At 42.2% G+C, this 20,676-nt stretch overlaps 1 protein-coding gene across 1 annotated transcript; it reads right to left on the bottom strand.

Annotated features, from left to right (window-relative positions):
• Positions 1-3,773: 3,773 nt before the first annotated feature.
• LOC142049669 (protein NYNRIN-like) lies at positions 3,774-9,452 on the bottom strand. Its single transcript, XM_075077601.1, has 2 exons — positions 8,870-9,452; positions 3,774-6,203 (listed from the first exon to the last, which is right to left on the bottom strand). Exon 2 carries the CDS (start codon positions 6,075-6,077, stop codon positions 3,774-3,776), a length of 2,304 nt encoding a protein of 767 aa, XP_074933702.1. The 5' UTR covers positions 6,078-6,203; positions 8,870-9,452.
• Between the last annotated feature and the right edge of the window lie 11,224 nt (positions 9,453-20,676).

Below are 20,676 nucleotides of genomic sequence, written 5' to 3'. Positions count from 1 at the left end.
ACTCCATGACCAGAGTGCCTTGGCATTTGAGTATAAACCCAACAATCGGTCTTGTTTATAATTAGAGTAATATTCTGTGTCAATTGTACATACGAATTTTCTTGCCAGGTAGCTATGCTAATTGCCTGTAGATTTATCAGGATTACGCAAACCTTAATCTGCATTCTACCTCTGCAGTTTGAGCTTCAAGGATCCCTGGACTTCAGAAGTCCAAACCTTTTGCGGTACTTTCTTCACCCTAGTGTGATGTATACAGGCACTCTGCTCTTTGATCTTGATTGCTGTAAAGGAGGTGAGGAGTACCTGGAATGGTCCTTCCCACTGTGGTTCCTGAGTTTTTTCTGCAAGAGACTTTATGTACACATAATCTCCAGGCTGGATATTATGTACAGGTCCATCTAAACCCCTACCTCGAGCCTCAACTACATGCTTTCTGACTTTATTGAGCTGTTTGCCCAATGCCACCATATAGGAAGTTATGATTTCATCCCCAGCTTGTATGGATATTCCTCCCTGTATCCCATAGGGTCTTCCATACAAGATTTCAAAGGGGCTCAGTCCTTCTTTTGCCCTTGGTCTTGTCATAAATTGAGACCACAATGGATCATAATCCAATTAGAATTTTATTAATTGTAGCAAGTAGAATATGAGCAAATACAGCGCTGGACGGCAGGGGAGTCTGCGCTCCGCCAACTGCCGTACTGAGCAGTTCAAACAGTCTCTCTTTATACATCTTTACTTCCATGTTCAATGAGATAGTGGAGGTACTTTTCGCATGCTTCAGTTGTTGTTAGGGGGTCGTTTCCTGCTTCCTGGTGATATGGGGTTGCTTGTCTTATCTCTGTCGATAAGTTTGGACATCTGATGGTTATCTTGCATAAGCACGCCTGGGAGGTATTCTTCGCATGCTTTACATTGAGCTTTAACATAAGTCTTAATAAACAATACCTTAGTTCAGTTTCTCACAATCCCCCCTTTTTCTTTTTATCCTATTATTGTTTATTAGACACTACTTTCATTTTCGGCACTGCAGGCAAATCTTCTTCCACAATTCCGACATTTATCATAACACTCACAAGGTAATATCTCACAATTACAATCATAGTTCTTATGTGGCATAATGCATTCACAACAATCGTCATCTTCATTAATAGATACACTCTTATATTTTGCTTCAGACCTTGTAGTCAAAATAAGCAATTTAGCTGGGTCAAACCGTTCTTTAATAAAATGTAAAATACAGCGTAATATACAAGGTCCAAATATAAGTCCCAGAATCAACATAATAAGCGGTCCTGCTAAAGCAGACAACAAAGTGGTTAGCCAAGGTGAAACATTAAACCAGCTTTCATACCATAACTTGCCCGCTTCACGATCTTTTTTACGTTGTTCTAACCTTTTCCGGAGTTCAGACATGGTGTCTTGGACTACTCCCGTATGGTCAGCAAACGAACAACATTCTTCATTGAGAGCTACGCATAACCCTCCTTCCTTTAAGAACAATAGGTCTAATCCTCTCCTATTTTGCAGCACCACTTCTGATAAAGATTTTACTGAAGTGGCTAAATTTTGAATAGATTGCTCTATTTTTGCTAAATCCTCATCTACAGCCATCTGCAAATTTTGCAACTCCTGACCTTTTACCAGGGAGGCTATGCCTGTACTTGCTCCAACTCCACCCGCTATCAGCAGTGTAGCTAGGGTTACTGCCGTAATTGGCTCTCGTTTTTGTCTATTCAGGTTTCCTTCAAAGTGGCGTAGCACCTCCTCAGAGGTGTGATAGATTAGGCGAGGAACAATAATCACCTGTATGCAAAACTGAGATTCATTAAACACGTTCAAGGATAGGCAAGGCGTTATTCCGATGTCTGAACAAACCCATTTAGCTCCTGGTGTCGGGATAGCCCATTTGTCCTTTTTATTTTTGTGTTTCTCTATATTGGTGTTAGTGACTATTCGGCTGCACAAAGGCTGATACTTTTCGGGCACTGTGCCTATACATTTTCCCTGACCCGTTACTAATTGAATAGTAATTCCTTGCGTATGATTCTTCTGGTCATCCCATTGACATTCTTGTGGGTTTAAACCATTAGACCATCGAATCATACCTGGTTTTCCAACTGCCTCAAAATATGGTGGTCTAATATTATAACATAACCAGCATTCTTCAGTTAAATTTGGTTTGCTTTCATTAAGGGCACGATAAGAGGCTTGCATTAGATTCCATAAGGGGTCCTTGGGTTCTGACAACTCTAGATCTCTGGATAAAGAGAATTCAGTCACAGCATCATTAGTTGTTTTCGAAGGAGAGCCTGAGGAAGGGGTTATGACAATTACGGGGGCCATCTTTTCTTCAGAGGAAGTGAGCGGATTCAGGACCAGATTTGGTCCTATTGGCAAAGGATCGTGGGGCATCGGTTTCTTCATAATTTGAAAAATACCCCCTCTATCTACACCTTGTTCGTAATATCTAATTCCCCAAAATTTTCCTACAAGCCAGAAGTCCTGACTAGGATCTTTTATGGTTATATTAATGCCTGTACATCCAATATCTTTATGATTACATGTACCATTATAGTAACTATCTGTGTAGCTCCAATTTCTCTTTTGACATATTTGTGGTGACCATTTGATTTCTAGATTTTGATCTCCAGATGCAGACCATTCAGAGGCCCATGTTTCGCATCCCCAGTATGCACAATAATAATGGTCTGGACGATTACAGTATGATTTACCAGGGTTCGATGCTGGGCATATATAAATTGGCTTGCAATTCTTATCCATTTCTCCATCGATTAAGTAACGCAAACTTATATTGAAACTAACTGTTCCCCCCTCCATAATTTGTGCTTGGATTGGCTTATTTGGATATTGTATGTTTGTTATTGTCCAATTCATGGGTTCATGAGGGTTTCCTTTTCCATTTGTTTGGGCTATTATCGATAATAAAACTAACGATATACCAGGAAAAAGGGTGTCTGTCAATTTTTCCAATTTAAGTACACTTTTACCAGTCTTGGGGAAGTTCGACCATAGCTGCTCTTGCGCCTCATTGTTCTGGTTCTTTTCTCCACAGTTTGTTCCTCCTCTGCCTCGCCCGTCGACTCGGTTGCTTCGAGCCACGGGGTGTACCATCTTCTTGGCAGCAAGGGAAATCTTCAGGAGAACAGCTGTTTCAGGCTTTCTGCCTGTTTATATAGGCCTCCCACTTTGCAGCTTTAACTAATGAGACTAAGCAAGACACAGCTAGTACTTCCCTTCTGCACTTTGTAGCCAAAATTTCAACCACAAAGGGGATTGATTCGTTGGAATGGTAACAATAATACTAAGGGTTTATTCCTTTGGCAAAACTTTCCACCATTCATGGGATCCTCGAATAATTTCTTGTTCCGACTCTAATTGTTTTTAATTTCCACTCAGTGAGAGTTCTTTGGATTTTCCAACACTGTGTGCAAACTCCTATCGGAGGGTATCCATATTCACAGTGTGTCCACCATTTATCCTGGCATACCTTACACTTGCAACGAGCAAATGGATAACAATTGCAGTTCAAATGATTGCATCTAATTTGTATATCTAAAGTGCTTATTAGCTTTTCCTCTATATTCAATATTGTGTTACTACATAAGTTTAGCAATTTCCTTCAACACACTTCGTACGCTTCCATATATAATAGATTAAAAAAGATAATTATAGCAAATATAAACAGCAATATACACTTTATACCAAAAGGTAATGCGGCAAAATAATCAACTAAAGTTCTTATCATTACGTTATCCTTTCAGAGTTATCTTGGTGTCACCTGGAGTACTGATTACTTTCCAGTGGGGTCTCGTCACTGGGCCTTTAATGCGACTGGCATGAGTCCATCCACGCTCAACAGTCCGGACAGCTGTTTCTGTTGTAAGCAAAACAAGATAAGGTCCCTCCCAATTGGGTTTTAGGGTTTCTTCTTTCCACGTTTTAACCAATATCCAGTCCCCAGGTTTAAAATTGTGAATTTTTAAGTCCAATGGGGGTCGTTGCACAATTAGTCCATGTTCCCAAAGCTTGTTACGATGTTCTGCTAATTGTGAAACATATTCATTAATCACATGATCTCGAATTAAAACATTTGTTTGTGGACTTTCGATTCTATAGGGCATTCCATACACCAGTTCAAACGCTGATATCCCTACATCTGCTCGGGGCCTGGTTCTGAGAATTAATAGTGCCATGGGTAGGCACTTAACCCATGATAATTTGGTTTCTATCATTAATTTAGTCAAAATAGTTTTGATTTCTCCGTTCATCCTTTCAACTTTTCCCGAACTTTGTGGATGCCATGGCGTATGATATTCCCACTTAATACCTAAACTTCCTGTTAGATTTCTAACAATTTTTGACACAAAGTGTGTTCCTCTGTCTGAATCGATTACATCGGGTACTCCATATCGAGATATAATATGTTCAAGTAATACCTTAGTAACTTGGTTAGCAGTTGCTTTAGAGGTAGGAAAAGCCTCAACATAATGTGTTAAATGATCCACCATCACTAATAAATATTTGTAACGCCCTACCCTGGGTAGTTCAGTAAAATCCACTTGTATGTGTGAGAAAGGTCTGTATGCTGGGGAACGTCCTCCAAGAGGTTTTCGTCTCATGTTGTTTCGATTAACCTTTTGACAGGTCTCGCAGGCTGCAGTGACTGCCTTTGCTATGTTATATACGCTTATACAGGCAAACTGTTGATTGAAATGATCAACTAACGCCTGGGTTCCCCAGTGTGTTTTACTGTGTATTTTTGAAAAGATTTCGAGTGCTATGCCCTTCGGCAAGACTTCTCTCCCATCTGGCAATATGTACTTACCATCTTGTTCCTTAGCTCCCATTTGTTCTAGTTTTTCCTTTTCTGCAGACTCAAAACTCAAATTATTACTAACAGGTACTTGCTGCATAGTCAAAATCGTACTATAATTGCCTGCTACTCGTTTTGCTTCTGTATCAGCTGCATTATTTCCTCTAACTTGATAACTCGTGCCTCGCTGGTGTCCCTTTATATGTACAACTGCTATTTTATTTGGTATTTTCAATGCCCCCAGAACTCGCCGAATTAATTCTGGGTGTATCAGTTCTTTTCCCTGTGAGTTAACAAATCCTCTCTCCTCCCATATTTTCCCAAAGGTATGTACTACTCCGAACGCATAGCGTGAGTCTGTATATATAGTTCCATCCTTTCCCTTCAGTGACACTAAGGCTTTCCACAATGCGTACAGCTCACAGGCTTGAGCCGACCAGCTGGCACTCAGGGGGCCCGATTCTATTGTCTTAAATTCTCCTTTATCCAACTTAATGATGGCATACCCTGACAATCGTTTACCTTCCACTATTCGAGATGACCCATCTATAAAAATTATTTCTCCATGTTGTAATTCCTCTTCTTCTAGATCTGGTCGAATTCGTGTTTGTTGTTCAATCGTTTGAAGACAATCGTGTATTAACTCAGTACTTTCCCCTGGGTATAAAAATTCTGCAGGGTTAACCGCTCCGACAGTCCTTAGGGACAGTTTTGGAGATTCTATGAGTATTCCCTCATACTTTAGTAGTCGGCTATCTGTAAGCCATTTTTCTGCTTTTTGTTGAAGCACCCCCCTTATGTTATGAGGCGCATATAGGACAACTTCCCCATTGAAGGTAATACGATTCGTTTCTTCAAGTAATAAGGCAGCAGCAACAACGATTTGTAAACAACTTGGCCAACCCCTGCTCACAGGATCCAACAGCTTTGATAAGTATGCTACTGGTTTCTTTTGTCCCGCCCATTCCTGAGTTAATACTCCGAATGCTGTTCCTTCATGTATGTTAACGAATAAATGGAATGGCCGCTTTAGATCTGGGAGGCTTAAAACCGGTGCTTGACTTAACTCCCTTTTGAGGCTGATAAACTGATCTTGATCCTGAGGGGTCCACTTGGGTATTTTGTCTTTAGACAGTTGTTCATACAAGAATTTAACTTTAAAGCTGTAATTCTCTATCCATTGTCTACAATACCCAAATAGCCCTAATGCTTGTCGAATTTGCCTCTTAGTGACAGGCATAGGTAATTCCAGAATTCCCTTAATGCGCTCCGGATCCAATATCTTCTTGCCGTTAAACAAATAATGCCCCAAATATTTCACTTTTTCCTCCACAAATTGTAACTTTTCTTGTGATACCCGTAGTCCCTGTTGTGCAAAAAAGTTTAGAAGTCGAATGGTTTCTTTTCTTACATCCTTCTTATTATTCCCTGCTATGAGTAGATCATCTACATACTGTAACAGCACATTTCCCGTTTGTACCTGGTATTCTTTTAAGATCTCTTCCAGGGCCTGTCCAAACAGGTTAGGGGACTCAGTGAACCCTTGGGGGAGCACGGTCCATCTCAATTGCTGTCTGCGGCCTGTCTCTATGTCTTCCCATTCAAAGGCAAAATAATCACGGCATTCTTCTGCCAGTGGACAGGCCCAAAAGGCATCCTTTAAATCAACCACACTATACCAGGAGTTATGGGGTCCTAGCTTGCTTAGCAGTGTGTATGGATTTGCTACTACAGGGAACCGGGTGATAGTTCTTTTGTTTATTTCCCTTAAATCATGTACGAGCCGATATTTCCCATTTGGCTTCCTTACAGGCAAAATGGGAGTGTTAAAGGGTGACATACAAGGCTCTAAGATTCCTTGTGCTAATAATCGATCAATTTCTGGTTTCAATCCTCTCCGTCCTTCTAGGGATATGGGATATTGCCTTATCCTCACAGGTATGTGGGGTTCGGAAATTTGAATTTTAATCGGTGGGATTTCCAGTTTACTTATTGTATCCGGAGAGTACCAGACATCGGGGTTAATTTGTTTTTGATCATCTACGGTCAAAGGATAAGCAGACACCGTTAGCTCTTGATTTTTTACTTTAATTTCTAATTGCAATTCAACAATTAAATCTCGTCCTAACAGATTAAATTCTGCTTCAGGGACGAGCAAGAGTTCACCCATTCCAAATTTATTTTCAGTTTCGAATACCACATTTTTGATTTTGCTTACTTTAAAGGGTTCTCCTTTTGCCCCAATTACTTGTACCTTTTCAGGGGAAACTTTACATCCCTCAGGTATTTGCCTAATAGTCGATTTCTCAGCCCCAGTGTCTACTAAAAAGGTGAACTCTTGTTTATGGGGACCTATTTTTAATTTTATCAAGGGCTCATGATGACTCCGGTCCCCTAAGATATAGAGCCCCTGACTCTCCTATTCCGTTTTTAATATTTCCTCATCCCTGATCCTTTCTCTGCAATTCGTCTTTATATGTCCCTTCTTTCCACAGTAAAAACAACATCTCTGTTCCTTCTTTACTACCACGTTCCCTTGTTTCGTTCCAGCAGATGTGTTCACCAGTCCGCCCTTTGCGATCCTCTCTGACTGCTGCTACCATCATTTTTACTTGTCGCTTGCTGCTCTCTTCTTCCCGCCTTACGTAGACTTTCTGAGCTTCCCTCAATAATTCATCCAACCCTCTATTCTGCCAGTCCTCTAACTTTTCAATCTTCTTTCTGATATCTTCCCATGATTTTGCCACAAACTGAGTTTTGAGGAGCGCTTGCCCTAAAGGGTTGTCTGGATTTACCCCAGAATACAGCTGAAGGGCTTTCCTCAGTCGTTCCAGCCACTCAGTAGGGCTCTCATCTTTCTTTTGTATTTCATTAAATGCTTTATTGATATTCTGGCCACGGGGTACTGCTTCTCTAATCCCTTGAATTACTATAGTTCTCAGGTCCTGCATATGAGTTCTATGCACCGGATCCTGATTATCCCAATTAGGTCTTTGGAGTGGCCATTTAATATCTGCTTGGGGTCCCTGGGCATGCTGAGCATCCCACAGTCTCATTCCTGCTCGCCTGATCATATCTCTTTCCTCGGTAGTAAATAATTGACCAAGGATAGATTGCATCTCATCCCAAGTATAAAGATTTGGTCCCAAAAATTGATCTAATCTTTCTGCCACTCCGAGTGGGTCTTCAATTAGGTTTCCCATCTCGGTTCTTTTAAAATCTCGTAGGTCAGCCGAACTTAGGGGCACAAAAATATATCCAATCACAGGTTGGGGTCCCCCCATGGGCATTTCCCTTAAAGGATACATCTGAGCTGCCCCTTTTTGACTCCTAGTTACGCGTCTAGGAGGAGGGGGAGACCCTTGTTCCGATTCTGGTGGGGGAGTGGGTGCTCTGGGGACCTCTGAAGGGGCTGCGGGAGCAGGAGGAGAAATATAGGGAGGGGGGCTTAGAAGGGTTTCGTCTAACTCTTCCTTCTTTTTCTTTTGTTCAGTTTTTACTTCATTCAGTGGATAAAGTCTAGCTCTCGGTCTTTCTAGCCACACTTCCGCATACTGACTCTCTTCTGGGTTAAGGGGTTTTTTATTGTTAACCCAGAGGTTTAATTGTTGTCTGACCCAATCCTCTTCTGACCCATAGACTGGCCAAACGTCATCTTTAGAAATCTTCTTCCCTCCCCATATCCTAGTACAATATTTTATCATTTTCTGTTTATCTTTCCCTAGGGTTCCAGGGAAATATCTCCAATTGTCTAGGATATATGCCAGAGGGGTATTCTTAGGTACAGTGGGTACCTTTCCCATGGGAGTCGAAGGCTTGCTGCCCTTCGCCCCCATCTTCTGGAATATCCACAAGCGCGCACTCACTCGTTCCCCTTGTTCCTGGCCCAGTCCCTCGCGGGAGATGGGAAACGCAGTACTTAAGGGTCCGCACTCGCCTGGTTCAATATAGCGAACCTCTCACTCGTTATATTCCAGGAAACCCAATCCCGCCCGAACGGTAAACCCGCGAACAAATTCGCCATGTACTTACGCGCCCTGCGTCTTCGTCCGGACTCCCGTGCACAGAATTTTTATGGGATTTTACCGGTTTCTCCTTTGCTCATCATTCTAGAATTTAGGTTCGTCGGTAAGGTTGAGGTAAGCTGTCGGTCGCGGGGCCGCGGATTGCCGCGGGGCGCCTCCCCGGAGGACAGAAGCTCACCGTTCCTTATCCGAGTCACGGCACCAAATTGTCATAAATTGAGACCACAATGGATCATAATCCAATTAGAATTTTATTAATTGTAGCAAGTAGAATATGAGCAAATACAGCGCTGGACGGCAGGGGAGTCTGCGCTCCGCCAACTGCCGTACTGAGCAGTTCAAACAGTCTCTCTTTATACATCTTTACTTCCATGTTCAATGAGATAGTGGAGGTACTTTTCGCATGCTTCAGTTGTTGTTAGGGGGTCGTTTCCTGCTTCCTGGTGATATGGGGTTGCTTGTCTTATCTCTGTCGATAAGTTTGGACATCTGATGGTTATCTTGCATAAGCACGCCTGGGAGGTATTCTTCGCATGCTTTACATTGAGCTTTAACATAAGTCTTAATAAACAATACCTTAGTTCAGTTTCTCACAGTCTTGTTCATATGTGCAAAAGGGCTAAAGGGAGAGACTGAGGCCAGGTCAAATTTGCCTCTTGTCCCAATTTCACAATTTGCTGTTTGATTAAGTGGTTCATTTTTTCCACTTGGCCACTCGATTGAGGGCGATATGGGGTATGAAGCTGCCAATCTATACCCAAATGGTGGCTAATTTGTTGTACCACTTCTGAGGTAAAATGTGGTCCTCTGTCAGAGGATATGGTAGCTGGAACCCCAAAGCGTGGTATTATCTCTTGTACTAATATTTTAGTTACCTCCCGAGCCTTGGCTGTTCTGGTCAGGAATGCTTCTGGCCAACCTGAAAAGGTATCAGTTAATACCAGTAAATATTGATACCCCCCTTTTCTTGGGAGTTCTGTAAAATCAATCTGCCATTGTTGTCCAGGCCCATTGCCTTTCCCAATTTGGCCCATTTCTGGCCTGGGGTTATTCTTAGGCTTAGTTTGGAGGCAAATATCGCACTGCTGAGTCACCTGTCTTACTGTAGTGTATAAATTTCTGGCCACAATTTCTCTAATTAAATATTTATATAGAGCTTCTGTCTCCCAATGCCTTTTTCTATGTTCCTCGCTTACTAAATGCCATATTAGACAGGAGGGAATGATTAATTTTCCCTGTGGGGTGTGGGTCTACCCTTCTTTGTTATATGACCCTTCCAAATCTGTGATAAGCTTCTGATCCTCCTTGGTATATTTTGGCTTACCTTCTAGAGAAATTCGTCCATCGGGGACCAGAGCTCCTTCCATTGTTACCTCTGTTTTGGTTATTTGTTTTGCCTCTCTATCCGCTAGCTCATTTCCTTTTCCCAATTCTGAGCTCACTTTCTAGTGTGCCTTAATGTGCATGATTGCCACTTTCTCAGGAAGTTGGACTGCCTCCAACAGCCTCAAGATTTCTTCTGCATGCTTGATATTTTTCCCTTGAGAGTTTAATAGTCCCCTTTCCTTCCAAATTGCTCCATGTGCATGCACAACCCTGAAGGCATGGTTGGTAAACCATCTTCTCCTGTATGTACCTCTGCAAGTCCTTTCCTTCTCCATGAAGTAGATTATTCAATTATTCCTAAAGGCCAGCAAGTATGCGTTACTTTGGGATAGAAAGCAAGCAGAAATACCAAATACCCTTTGTAAACATGACAGAAGAGTGTTTTCAAATAATGTCTTAAACACATTCTGCCACTTTTTTTTTTCAAGTCTGGATATAATACAAACTTGGAAAATTTTAGTAGAAGCTGATCTTGTTACACAGAAAAATAATCAGTGTTTGTTACCTCTGTAGATGTAATCATGTCAGTGTGCCAAATCAGCTGGAATCTCAACTGAAAACTAAATCTTTTATCTCCATCAATAAAGTAACTCCTGCTAGGGAAACTGGAGTGATATCCTGGCATAAGGAAATATCACCAGTGCCAGGGAAATAATCTGTTCTCTATCTTCAATCAATACTGCTCCTTTTGAGAGATGCTTCCCCTCTGGTTGGTATCACATACCATCAGCAACTCAGGAACAGAGCATTCTGCTATAATCATGCAATTCACATTCACCTCTGCACTTGAAACCTTTCATCTTCCATGAAACGTAGAGTATGTGTATACTATGTGGCACTGCAAACAAACTCACTAGAAGGCCAGTCCTTCTGCAAGTTAGGAAGGTAGAATAGCTGGATGAAGAAAAAGTTAGAGCAAAACAACTCTGTCTTCAATGCTTTCTTTTTCAAAACCCTATTTTATGATATCACTTACTTTCTTCCAGGGGAGATACATCTACAGTCTGTTGCATAAGCATTTTGGAGAGATTCTGATTAAACGCTCAGTGTATGCCTAGTCCAAAGCATTTTCCATCTTTTATTGAATACCTTTCATGATCATGATAGGTGAATGTTTGCAAGCACGTGCCAAAGGCAAAAAAGTTGTACTCAACATTTTTCCAAACTTTTGTATCTGTTCACTATAAAGAGGGAAAATGCTCACACTCTTGATGACTAAGACGACACTGGCTTTTTTGCAGCGCTAACCCAGGCAACAGAGAACCAAAGAACTGTGCCAACATTCATCCCTTTGAAATAGACAGCAAGAAGATATTTTCTTGTAAATCAAGTCACACTGAATGCGCAAATGGCAGCAGCAAGTAGTACAACACACATCTCCTTGATAGTGCCAGAGAGTAAAACCAGAGGTTTCTAATTGCTTTGATAAATATTTATCATGAAAATAACAGGTGATCAGCTTTTATATATTTCCGTTAAGAGAGACTGACAGTACATAGTACAAGCTCCAATGTAGGATACGCAAGTAGAGCCTTTTCTAAGCCTTATAAATGGAAAAATCTGGGTCAACTTTCAAGGCAGAAAGAGGTGCAATCTTTTAACAAATTTCATGTTCCTAGTCCAAGTCCCCATACACTGGAGCTAGAGAAAATTAATTTTTTAAAAGAAATGTAAACTGAAGCAAAGCCTTAGTATTGAAAATTTCAGACACAATAAATGTAAGTATACGAACTGCAATTGTTAAATCTTTTAAAGAGAAACTTCTTGCTTTGGACAGATTTTGATTTTGAGAAAGAAAATGGTCTAATTTTACAATAAATGTTTGTTTTGCATTAAAAAGTTACAATTCATTTTAAAAAGCTGATTATCCCTCTGCTGAAATATATGAGTCTAGAAGCGATGTAAGTGCCTCATGAGAACTGCCTTTGGTTGTTTAACTTCTTCATGTTTCACTACATGTCAAAGTATCTGCTGGATAAAATACTCCCTGAAGAGACAGTTTCCTTCTCCAACAATAGGAAATAGTGGTGAATGATAGGAAGTCTAGCCCAATCTACAACCCCAATTTCAGTCAGCTACCGTCTAGTTAGGACAATCCGCAGTTACTAGAATGCAATTCAGTGCACCAGAAGTAGACGTCTTTTTTAGGAAGAGATAAATCATGTTTTAAGCACCAATGAACAGACTGACTAGCTACACACTGAGTATAAAGGGAGTCTATGATGGCTTGCTATGAGATAGATGTCTGCATCGCAGGTATCCCCATTTAGTCAGCTGAACCCAGCTGAGGTATCTGGGTCAGGTACATTGAAGCAGAAGCATACTTTCATCCAACCTGAGGTAAGTCAAGCACTAGGACAGAACATGAAACATTTCTGGTGTCTCTGTAGCCATATAAAATTACTAGAAATGCCACTCAGTCAACATTTACATGTCCAGGATGCAAGAGCATGGCAAATTGTTTTTACTTTGGAGGGGAGGGAGCGAGTGGCTACGTGGTGATTAGTTGCCGTCTGGGGCTAAACTATGACAGTATGGAATATAGTAACCACAGAAGAGATGACATAAAATATTATATAGCAATTATATTATACCATTCAGTTCATTGGCTATTTTCACCCAAAAACGAATCCCTTTGAGGCACACATCTGACTTCTCCATCCTCCAGCATCACACACCAAGTGCACCCAGGTCCTCGAGCAAAAGCAATTCTACGAATGGGTTTGCCTTTGTTCAAGAAAGGAATAACCCAGACTGTCTTCCCCAGCATATTTTTTACGTGCACTACAGGGACCCTATCCCCTTCCACAGTATGTAAGGGTTCTGACTGGGCAGGGCCAGCTCAATTGGCAGATCCCCTTGTGTTGACTAACCAGGAGGCTTTTACTAAATGTGTATCCCAGTGTTTAAATGTCCCACCCGGCCCCCGCCCACCCCCCCCATTGCTCTCAGTGCAGTCTTTAACAGTACATTGTATCGTTTCATTTTCCTGGAGGCTGGTGCATGATAGGGGATGCGATACACCCACTCAGTGCCACGCGCTTTGGCCCAGGTGTCCATGAGGTTGTTTCGGAAATGAGTCCCCTTGCCTGACTCAATTCTCTCTGGGGTGCCATGGCGCCACAGGACTTGTTTTTCGAGGCCCAGGAGACTGTTCCAGGCAGTGGCATGGGGGATGGGATATGTTTCCAGCCAGCCAGTCGTTGTTTCTACCATTGTAAGCACATGGCGCTTGCCTTGGCGGGTTTGTGGGAGTGTGATATAGTCAATCTGCCGGGCCTGCCCATATCTATGTTTCAGCCATCGTTCCCCATACCACAGAGGCTTTACCCGCTTCGCTTGCTTGATTGCAGTGCATGGTTCACATTCATGGATAGCCTGTGCAATAGCGTCCATGGTCAAGTCCCCCCCTCGATCACGAGCCCACCTGTATGTTGCATCTCTCCCTTGATGGCCTGAGGTGTCATGGGCCCACCGAGCTAGAAATAGTTCACCCTTATGTTGCCAGTCCAGATCCACCTGAGCCACTTCAATCTTGGCAGCCTGATCCACCTGCTGGTTGTTTTCATGTTCTTCAGTGGCCTGACTCTTGGGTACATGAGCATCCATGTGACGTACCTTTAGAATCATAGAATCATTAAGGTTGGAAAAGACCTCTAGGATCATCAAGTCCAACCGTCAACCCAACACTACCATGCTTCCTAAACCATGCCCTGAAGTGCCACATTTACATGTCTTTTAAATATCTCCAGGGATGGCAACTCTACCACCTCTCTGGGCAGCCTGCTCCAATGCCTGACCACTCTTTCAGTGAAGAAATTTTTCCTAATATCCAATCTAAACCTCCCCTGACACAGCTTGAAGCCGTTTCCTCTTGTTCTGTCGCTAGTAACTTGGGAGAAGAGACCAATACCCACCTCGCTACAAACTCCTTTCAGGTAGTTTACAACCAGGTTCTCTACCTGGGCAGCAATATCTTGCCACAATGTGGCAGCCCAGATGGGGTTGCCTCTGCGCTGCCAGTTGCGGACTCAAGAGATGCAGATTCAAACTGGCCAAAGGGATATTCCATATCATGTAACGTCATGCCCAGTATGTTAACTGGGAGGAGCTGGCCGGGGGAGGGAAGCAGCAATCACGGCTTGGGGACTGGCAGCGTCGGTCAGCGGGCAGTGAGCGGTTGTATCGTTTGTGTTTCTGTTTTTTTCCCTTTTTCCCTTTTCCTTTTTATTATATCATCATTATTGTTATTATTATCATAATCAATATTATTATAATTATTATTCTAATTATTAAACTGTTCTTATCTCAACCCATAAGTTTCCTTTTTTTTTTTTGCTTTTGCTCTTCCGATTCTCTTCCCCATCCCACAGGGTTGGGGGGAGTGAGCGAGCAGCTGCGTGGTGTTTAGTTGCTGACTGGGGCTGAACCACGACAGTAAGGCTATGAAATAACTGAGTGCTTGGGTCTATACATTATATACAGTTAAATGAACAAAAAGACAGAGGTGACTGTTGAAAATATATTGATAAAGCCTTATTACTTGAATCTTACAGTATTTATTTGGCCCAGAAACACTTCATATTTTTAGACAAGTCATCACAAAATTTGCTTCTAAATTGTTGGCAGTAATATATGAAAAGAATTTGGGTTTGTTTGAATATCAGCAATTTAAATTGAAATGTAAAAGTGAAACTAACAGCATTATAACCTTGTAAATTCCTTATGCCACTGTTATGTCTGCTATCTTTACCGTAGTTCTTGTACCAGAGCTCACAGCTACCAACTTCTTTGTCTCATCTGCAAAAATTGTTGTGAAGGAGTGGACAGCAAGCAGATCAAGGAAACTACCCCGCACCAGTCCAGGAAGACCTATTCAACGTTATGCAATTTTTAAGGGGAAAAAATGACAGATCAAAGTAAGATTGAATTTACTTGGCAACATGACGAAGGCTCCAGGGACATTAATAACATTCCTTGGACAAAAGAATTGTTTCTGTGGTGGCTATGGCAACAGCATATATTCTGACCTGGTGAATTACCCCTCCAACAGTTTCAGTATACAAATCCATTTTCACACAGATTTTTCACACATATTTACTAATACAAATGTTTTCAGTCAGTTGGTTTTGTTGAAACAAATCTGTTTTTACAAACTGCCTAGAAATCTACTTAACACTTCCATCAAAAGGAATAAATTTCTTTTAACTAGTTTTCAATATTCTGAAGATTTCCTTGACATTGTATTAAAATGTTTTTGCAAAGTAGTGGCATACCTGGGTTTCCTATTCATTGAGACAAGCACTCCGCCTTACCCCAGGAAAATTCAATACAAAATTAGATTAAGCAAACATATTGATTATATGAACATTGAAGGAAAGATCAGTGTGCGATATATATATATATATAAAAATACAAGTACTATTTATCTTTAATGGTGGGTTTATGTTATAAGTAACAGAAAACAGTTCCACAGTACAGCATTCAAAATTATAATTCAATGCAGAGAATGTAAAATTTGGGGAATTTTAAGAAAGAACTGAAGGTACCAATTTAATATTTTGAGGAAAAGTGTTACTACTGTTTTTTTTTCAATGACCACAAAGGGTACTTTAACCTGAAAGCCCTTCCTTTGTTTCAGTGCAAGGTCTGCCTGTAGCAGGGAAACAAAAACTAATTTGTGGACTCAAATTACCAGTTGATCAAAGCCCATGCTATGTAATGCTTACAGTACAAAATGTCTTCTGCCCTGAATAAGTCTGCATAATTGACAGAATTTAGATTGGCTCAATTATTTAAACAGAAATGTACTCTTCTGATGCATTTCATCACTTCGCTTCATACTGACAGTAGCTGATGGAATAAAAATATGTGTTCAAAATTATCTATGTACTAATGTTTCCTTTAGACTGAATTTTAACCCCTTCCCTCCATCTCTCTTTCTGGAACTTTATTTCCATTAGCAAAGGAGATGTCCTTCTGCTAATGAGCTAATAACAATGGCCTGGCTGTTAAAATTATTTCAATTTAATTCAAACTTCAAGCATGGCATCAATTATGAATAATTCACTTATCAATAACCAATTAAAGGCACATGATAGCTAATACAATATACTTCCCTGTAGAAAAAATGGTACCAGCAGTCACATGAAAATACAGATTACATTTTAAACTAGAATATAAACTGATAGGAAATGTGTTCACTCTTTCTGTTAAGGCCACCAGGGAATTGGGAGAAATTTTATCTTGTTTCTGGAGGACCAGGGAGAAGAAATATTCAAACATTTTTCTTTTAACTTGGCAATTATTAGTACTGTGCTGGATTTGGCTGAGAAGGGGTTAATTCTCCTCACTGTGGGGGTCGGCTACCTTTCCAGCTTCCCGCGCTCTGCCGCGTGGCGGGGGGTGCTGGGAGGGGCAGGGCCATGGTGGGGGCGGCTGACCCCGACTGGCCAATGGCAGGTTCATTCCATACCATGTGACACCATGAACAGTACATGGAGGGGGGGGGCAGTGGCAGCGCGGAGGCGGCGCGGCGCCGGGTCGGCGGGCGGCTGCGGCGCGTGCGGTTTGTTTCGGCGGTTCGTTTCCCCCCTCCCCCGGGGCTTTGCGCCTCTCGTTGTTCTCCTTTACATTGCATTTCTATTGTTGTTTCTTTTAATTTTAATTATTAAACTGTTCTTATCCCAACCCACGAGCGTTACCCTTCTGATTCTCTCCCCCGTCTACCGGTGGGGAGTGAGCGAGCGGCTGTGTGGGGCTGAGCTGCCGCTAAACCACGACAAGTACCTACTTCCTGTGACAGCAAAGCATTAAAACAGGAAAAAAAAAATAGTTCTAAACCAAAAGTCAGTCAGAAAAACCCCACACTTCCTTCAAATTTATAAGTACAACTTGAAAATATATGAAAAAGGTTTAGATTAGAATAGTAAATGAACCACTGAAATAACAGCAATATTTTAGTGATATGCCTCACACATTGTGCATGAAATTATTAGCTTAAGTTTGTTAAAAGTTCTTTGCGTAATTCACATGCTTTTTCACATTTACTCTTTATTGTAATGCATGCAGTAAAGCACAAATTCATTAAGATATGTTTAGTATCTTGGTTTATTTTTGCCATGGTTTTGTTGCACATGGCAGAGATCAATGCATAGCTGGAAATATCAATGAATTTTACATGGAAAATATGACCGGGGGGGACTCCTCACACTCTTCCCCTGCTCCGGTGTAGGGTCCCTCCCACAGGAGACAGTTCTCCACAAACTTCTCCAACATGAGTCCTTCCCACGGGCTGCAGTTCTTCACAAATTGCTCCAGCATGGGTCCCTTCCACGGGGTGCAGCCCTTCAGGAACAGACTGCTCCAGCATGGTCACAAGTCCTGCCAGCAAACCTGCTCCAGCGTGGGCTCCTCTGTCCACAGGTCCTGCAGGCACCTGCTCCAGTGTGGGCTTCCCACAGGGTCACAGCCTCCTTTGGGGCACATCCACCTGCTCCAGTGTGGGGTCCTCCACAGGCTGCAGGTGGATATCTGCTCCATCGTTAACCTCCAGGGGCTGCAGGGGAATCTCTGCTCTGGTGCCTGGAGCACCTCCTCCCCCTCCTTCTTCCCTGACCTTGGTGTCTGCAGGGTTGTTTCTCTCACAAATTCTCACTCCTCTCTCCGGCTGCTGTTGCTGCACAGTAGTTTGGGCTTGGGTTTTGGTTTTGGTTCGTGTGTGTCCCCCCCCCTTCTTAAATATGTTATCACAGAGGTGCTACCACCATCAATGATAGGCTCGGCTTTGGCCAGCGGCAGGTCCGTCTTGGAGCCGGCTGGAACTGGCTGTGTCTGACATGGGGGCAGCTTCTGGCATCTTCTCACAAAGTCACCCCCGTAGCCCCCTGCTACCAAAACACTGCCATGCAAACCCAATACACAAGGAGCCTAAGCTTGCATTCCTGTGGCGTCAGCGGGGCTGTAGGAAGACTCCCATTGATGTTAACGAGCCTTGCCTTGAGCCTGTGCTTACGCTACTGGAGAAGTTTTAATAATTTCAAGAATATTTTGTCACCGCTGTTTTAATTTGTATGTTAATTTGCCTAGAGAAAATAGACTGGCTAAAAGGAAATCTTTTTCTTGGTAAAGTTACTGGCATAAGAGCCCACATTTTTCTAATGCTGACTTTTCTTTAAAATATTCTAAACAAAATAAAGTGTTTCCAATTGCTCCCTCCAGCTGGAGGTGTAGCTCTGTGTATGATATCCTTTGCTGGGGCTGTAATCTGATTCATGAAAACGCTGTTATAGCCTGGTGCCCTGCTCTGAAAAAGGAACAGAGAAACCCACCTGCTTTCAGGGGCGGAGCTGCAAGAGTGGTGCTTCATGGGCAGACTTGCCTGGGGGGCTCACAGATGAATTACACAGAGGTGAGGGGAGAAGAGGGGGTTTTGCTGTTAAAACTGAGTAAACAAGAGACAGTGCCAATGTGGCTGTTTTTTGTTATTTAAATGCAGATTATTTGAAAGACACGTGTATTTCATCTGGCACCCTCTTCTTATGCTAGGACTAATTGGAGCCTAAAGCCAAAATATTTTCAGTCTAAGAAATCCCATACTGTATTTAACATAAGAAACATATGACTAATTCCATGGAAGAAGCCAGGACATGCTTCAGTGTTTTCTGGATTGGGGTATTATTCCTTATATAGTGTAATCTATTCATAAAGCTTTAGAGGGGCTGGCACAGTTACTGATAAACAGAACAGCGTTTGTCACAAGAAATTTGTAGTTTCAGGGCTTTCTCCTTTGAGGATGTAGACCGATGTTTCAGTTGATTCACACCAGTAGATTTCCTGAAGTGTCGTGGCTCAGCCTGAGCTGGCAACTAAACACCACGCAGCCGCTCGCTCACTCCTCCCCACCCACCCCTGTGGGATGGGGAAGAGAATCGGAAGAGCAAAAGAACTTGTGGGTTGAGATAAGCACAGTTTAATAATTACAATAAAATAATAATTATAATAATGATTATGATAATAATGACAACAATGTTAATAAAATAAAATGGAAAAGGAAGGGACAGAAAGAAAAAAATAAGAAAAAAAACCCACAGAAACACGAACGATACAGCCGCTCACCACCTGCCGACCGACACTGCCCGTCCCCGAGCCGCGATTGCTGCCTCCCTCCCCCGGCCAGCTCCTCCCAGGTAACATACTGGGCATGACGTTACATGATATGGAATATCCCTTTGGTCAGTTTGAATCCGCTCTCTTAGCTGTGCCCCCTCCCCTCCCGGCTTCTTGTGCACCCGGCAGAGCATGGGAAGCTAGAAATGTCCTTGACTAGTACAAGCGCTACCCAGCAACAGCCAAAACATCTGTGTGTTATCTCAACATTTTTTTCATGCTAAGTTCAAAGCACAGCACTATGCCAGCTGCAGTGAAGAAAATTAACTCTATCCCAGCTAAAACCATGACAGTATCCACCCCTTATTCCATATTATTTACATCATGCTCAGGTCCCATACTATCCAATACAATTTCAATAATCCCTACCCGCCTTCTCATCCTTTAACAGGATATACAGATTTCATTTATCATTCCCCTAGTCTATGGACCTCCCCTGTAAAATGCCTGTGAAATGTCCATTGAGTTCATTTAGTCCATGACTTTGGGTCTCATCTATTGCAAGAGTCTTTCAGAGAGGTGCTGTGTGTGGTGTTGGATTGTTGCATGCTGAAGTCAGTCCTTGTTCCATCACTGCTGCACTGTTAGTTCTTGTTCTCTCACTGCTGCACTTTGCTTGGTACAACTGAAGGTTCATTTTTTTATTATTATTAATTGGGAGATTCCCACCATGATACCATTGATATGGCATATAGCAACCATAGTAGTGATGACATACAACATTATATAGCAATTAACAGCATATTATTCAGTTCATTGGCTGTTTTCACCCAAAATCAAATCCCCTTGAGGTACACACCGGACTCCTCCATCCTCCCGCATCACCCACCAAGTGCACCCAGGTCCTCGAGCAAACGCAATCCCACGAATGGGTTTGCCTTTGCCTGAGGCAGGAATAACCCAGACTGTTTTGCCCAACGTATTTTTTATGTGCACTACGGGGACTCCATCCCCTTCCACAATACGTAAGGGTTCTGACTGGGCAGGGCCAGCTCGCCTGGCAGATCCCCTCGTGTTGACTAACCAGGTGGCCGATGTTTCAGTTGATTCACACCAGTAGATTTCCTGAAGTCATGGGTGCATGTATGTTAGAGCGTGTTTAGATTGTCCCCCTTTAGTTAAGATTGTCCCCCTCCACAGTTAAGGAGGAAAATGCACTAAACTAAAAACTGATACTCGTTTTCAGGGAGAGAAGAGTGTTTGTGCACATGTGTGCAAAAAACCAGAATTTTAAAAAGTACAATTCTATCAAAAAGTGTC

This window comes from Phalacrocorax aristotelis, chromosome W (assembly GCF_949628215.1).
Source record: "Phalacrocorax aristotelis chromosome W, bGulAri2.1, whole genome shotgun sequence".
Lineage (NCBI taxonomy): Eukaryota > Metazoa > Chordata > Aves > Suliformes > Phalacrocoracidae > Phalacrocorax > Phalacrocorax aristotelis.
Note: the sequence above shows the minus strand (reverse complement) of the source record. Positions and strands in the feature narration are given on the sequence as shown.

Excerpts from the sequence above, each read along its gene's own strand:
- LOC142049669 (XM_075077601.1), bottom strand. The coding sequence starts at position 6,077 with ATGCCTGTCACTAAGAGGCAAATTCGACAAGCATTAGGGCTATTTGGG.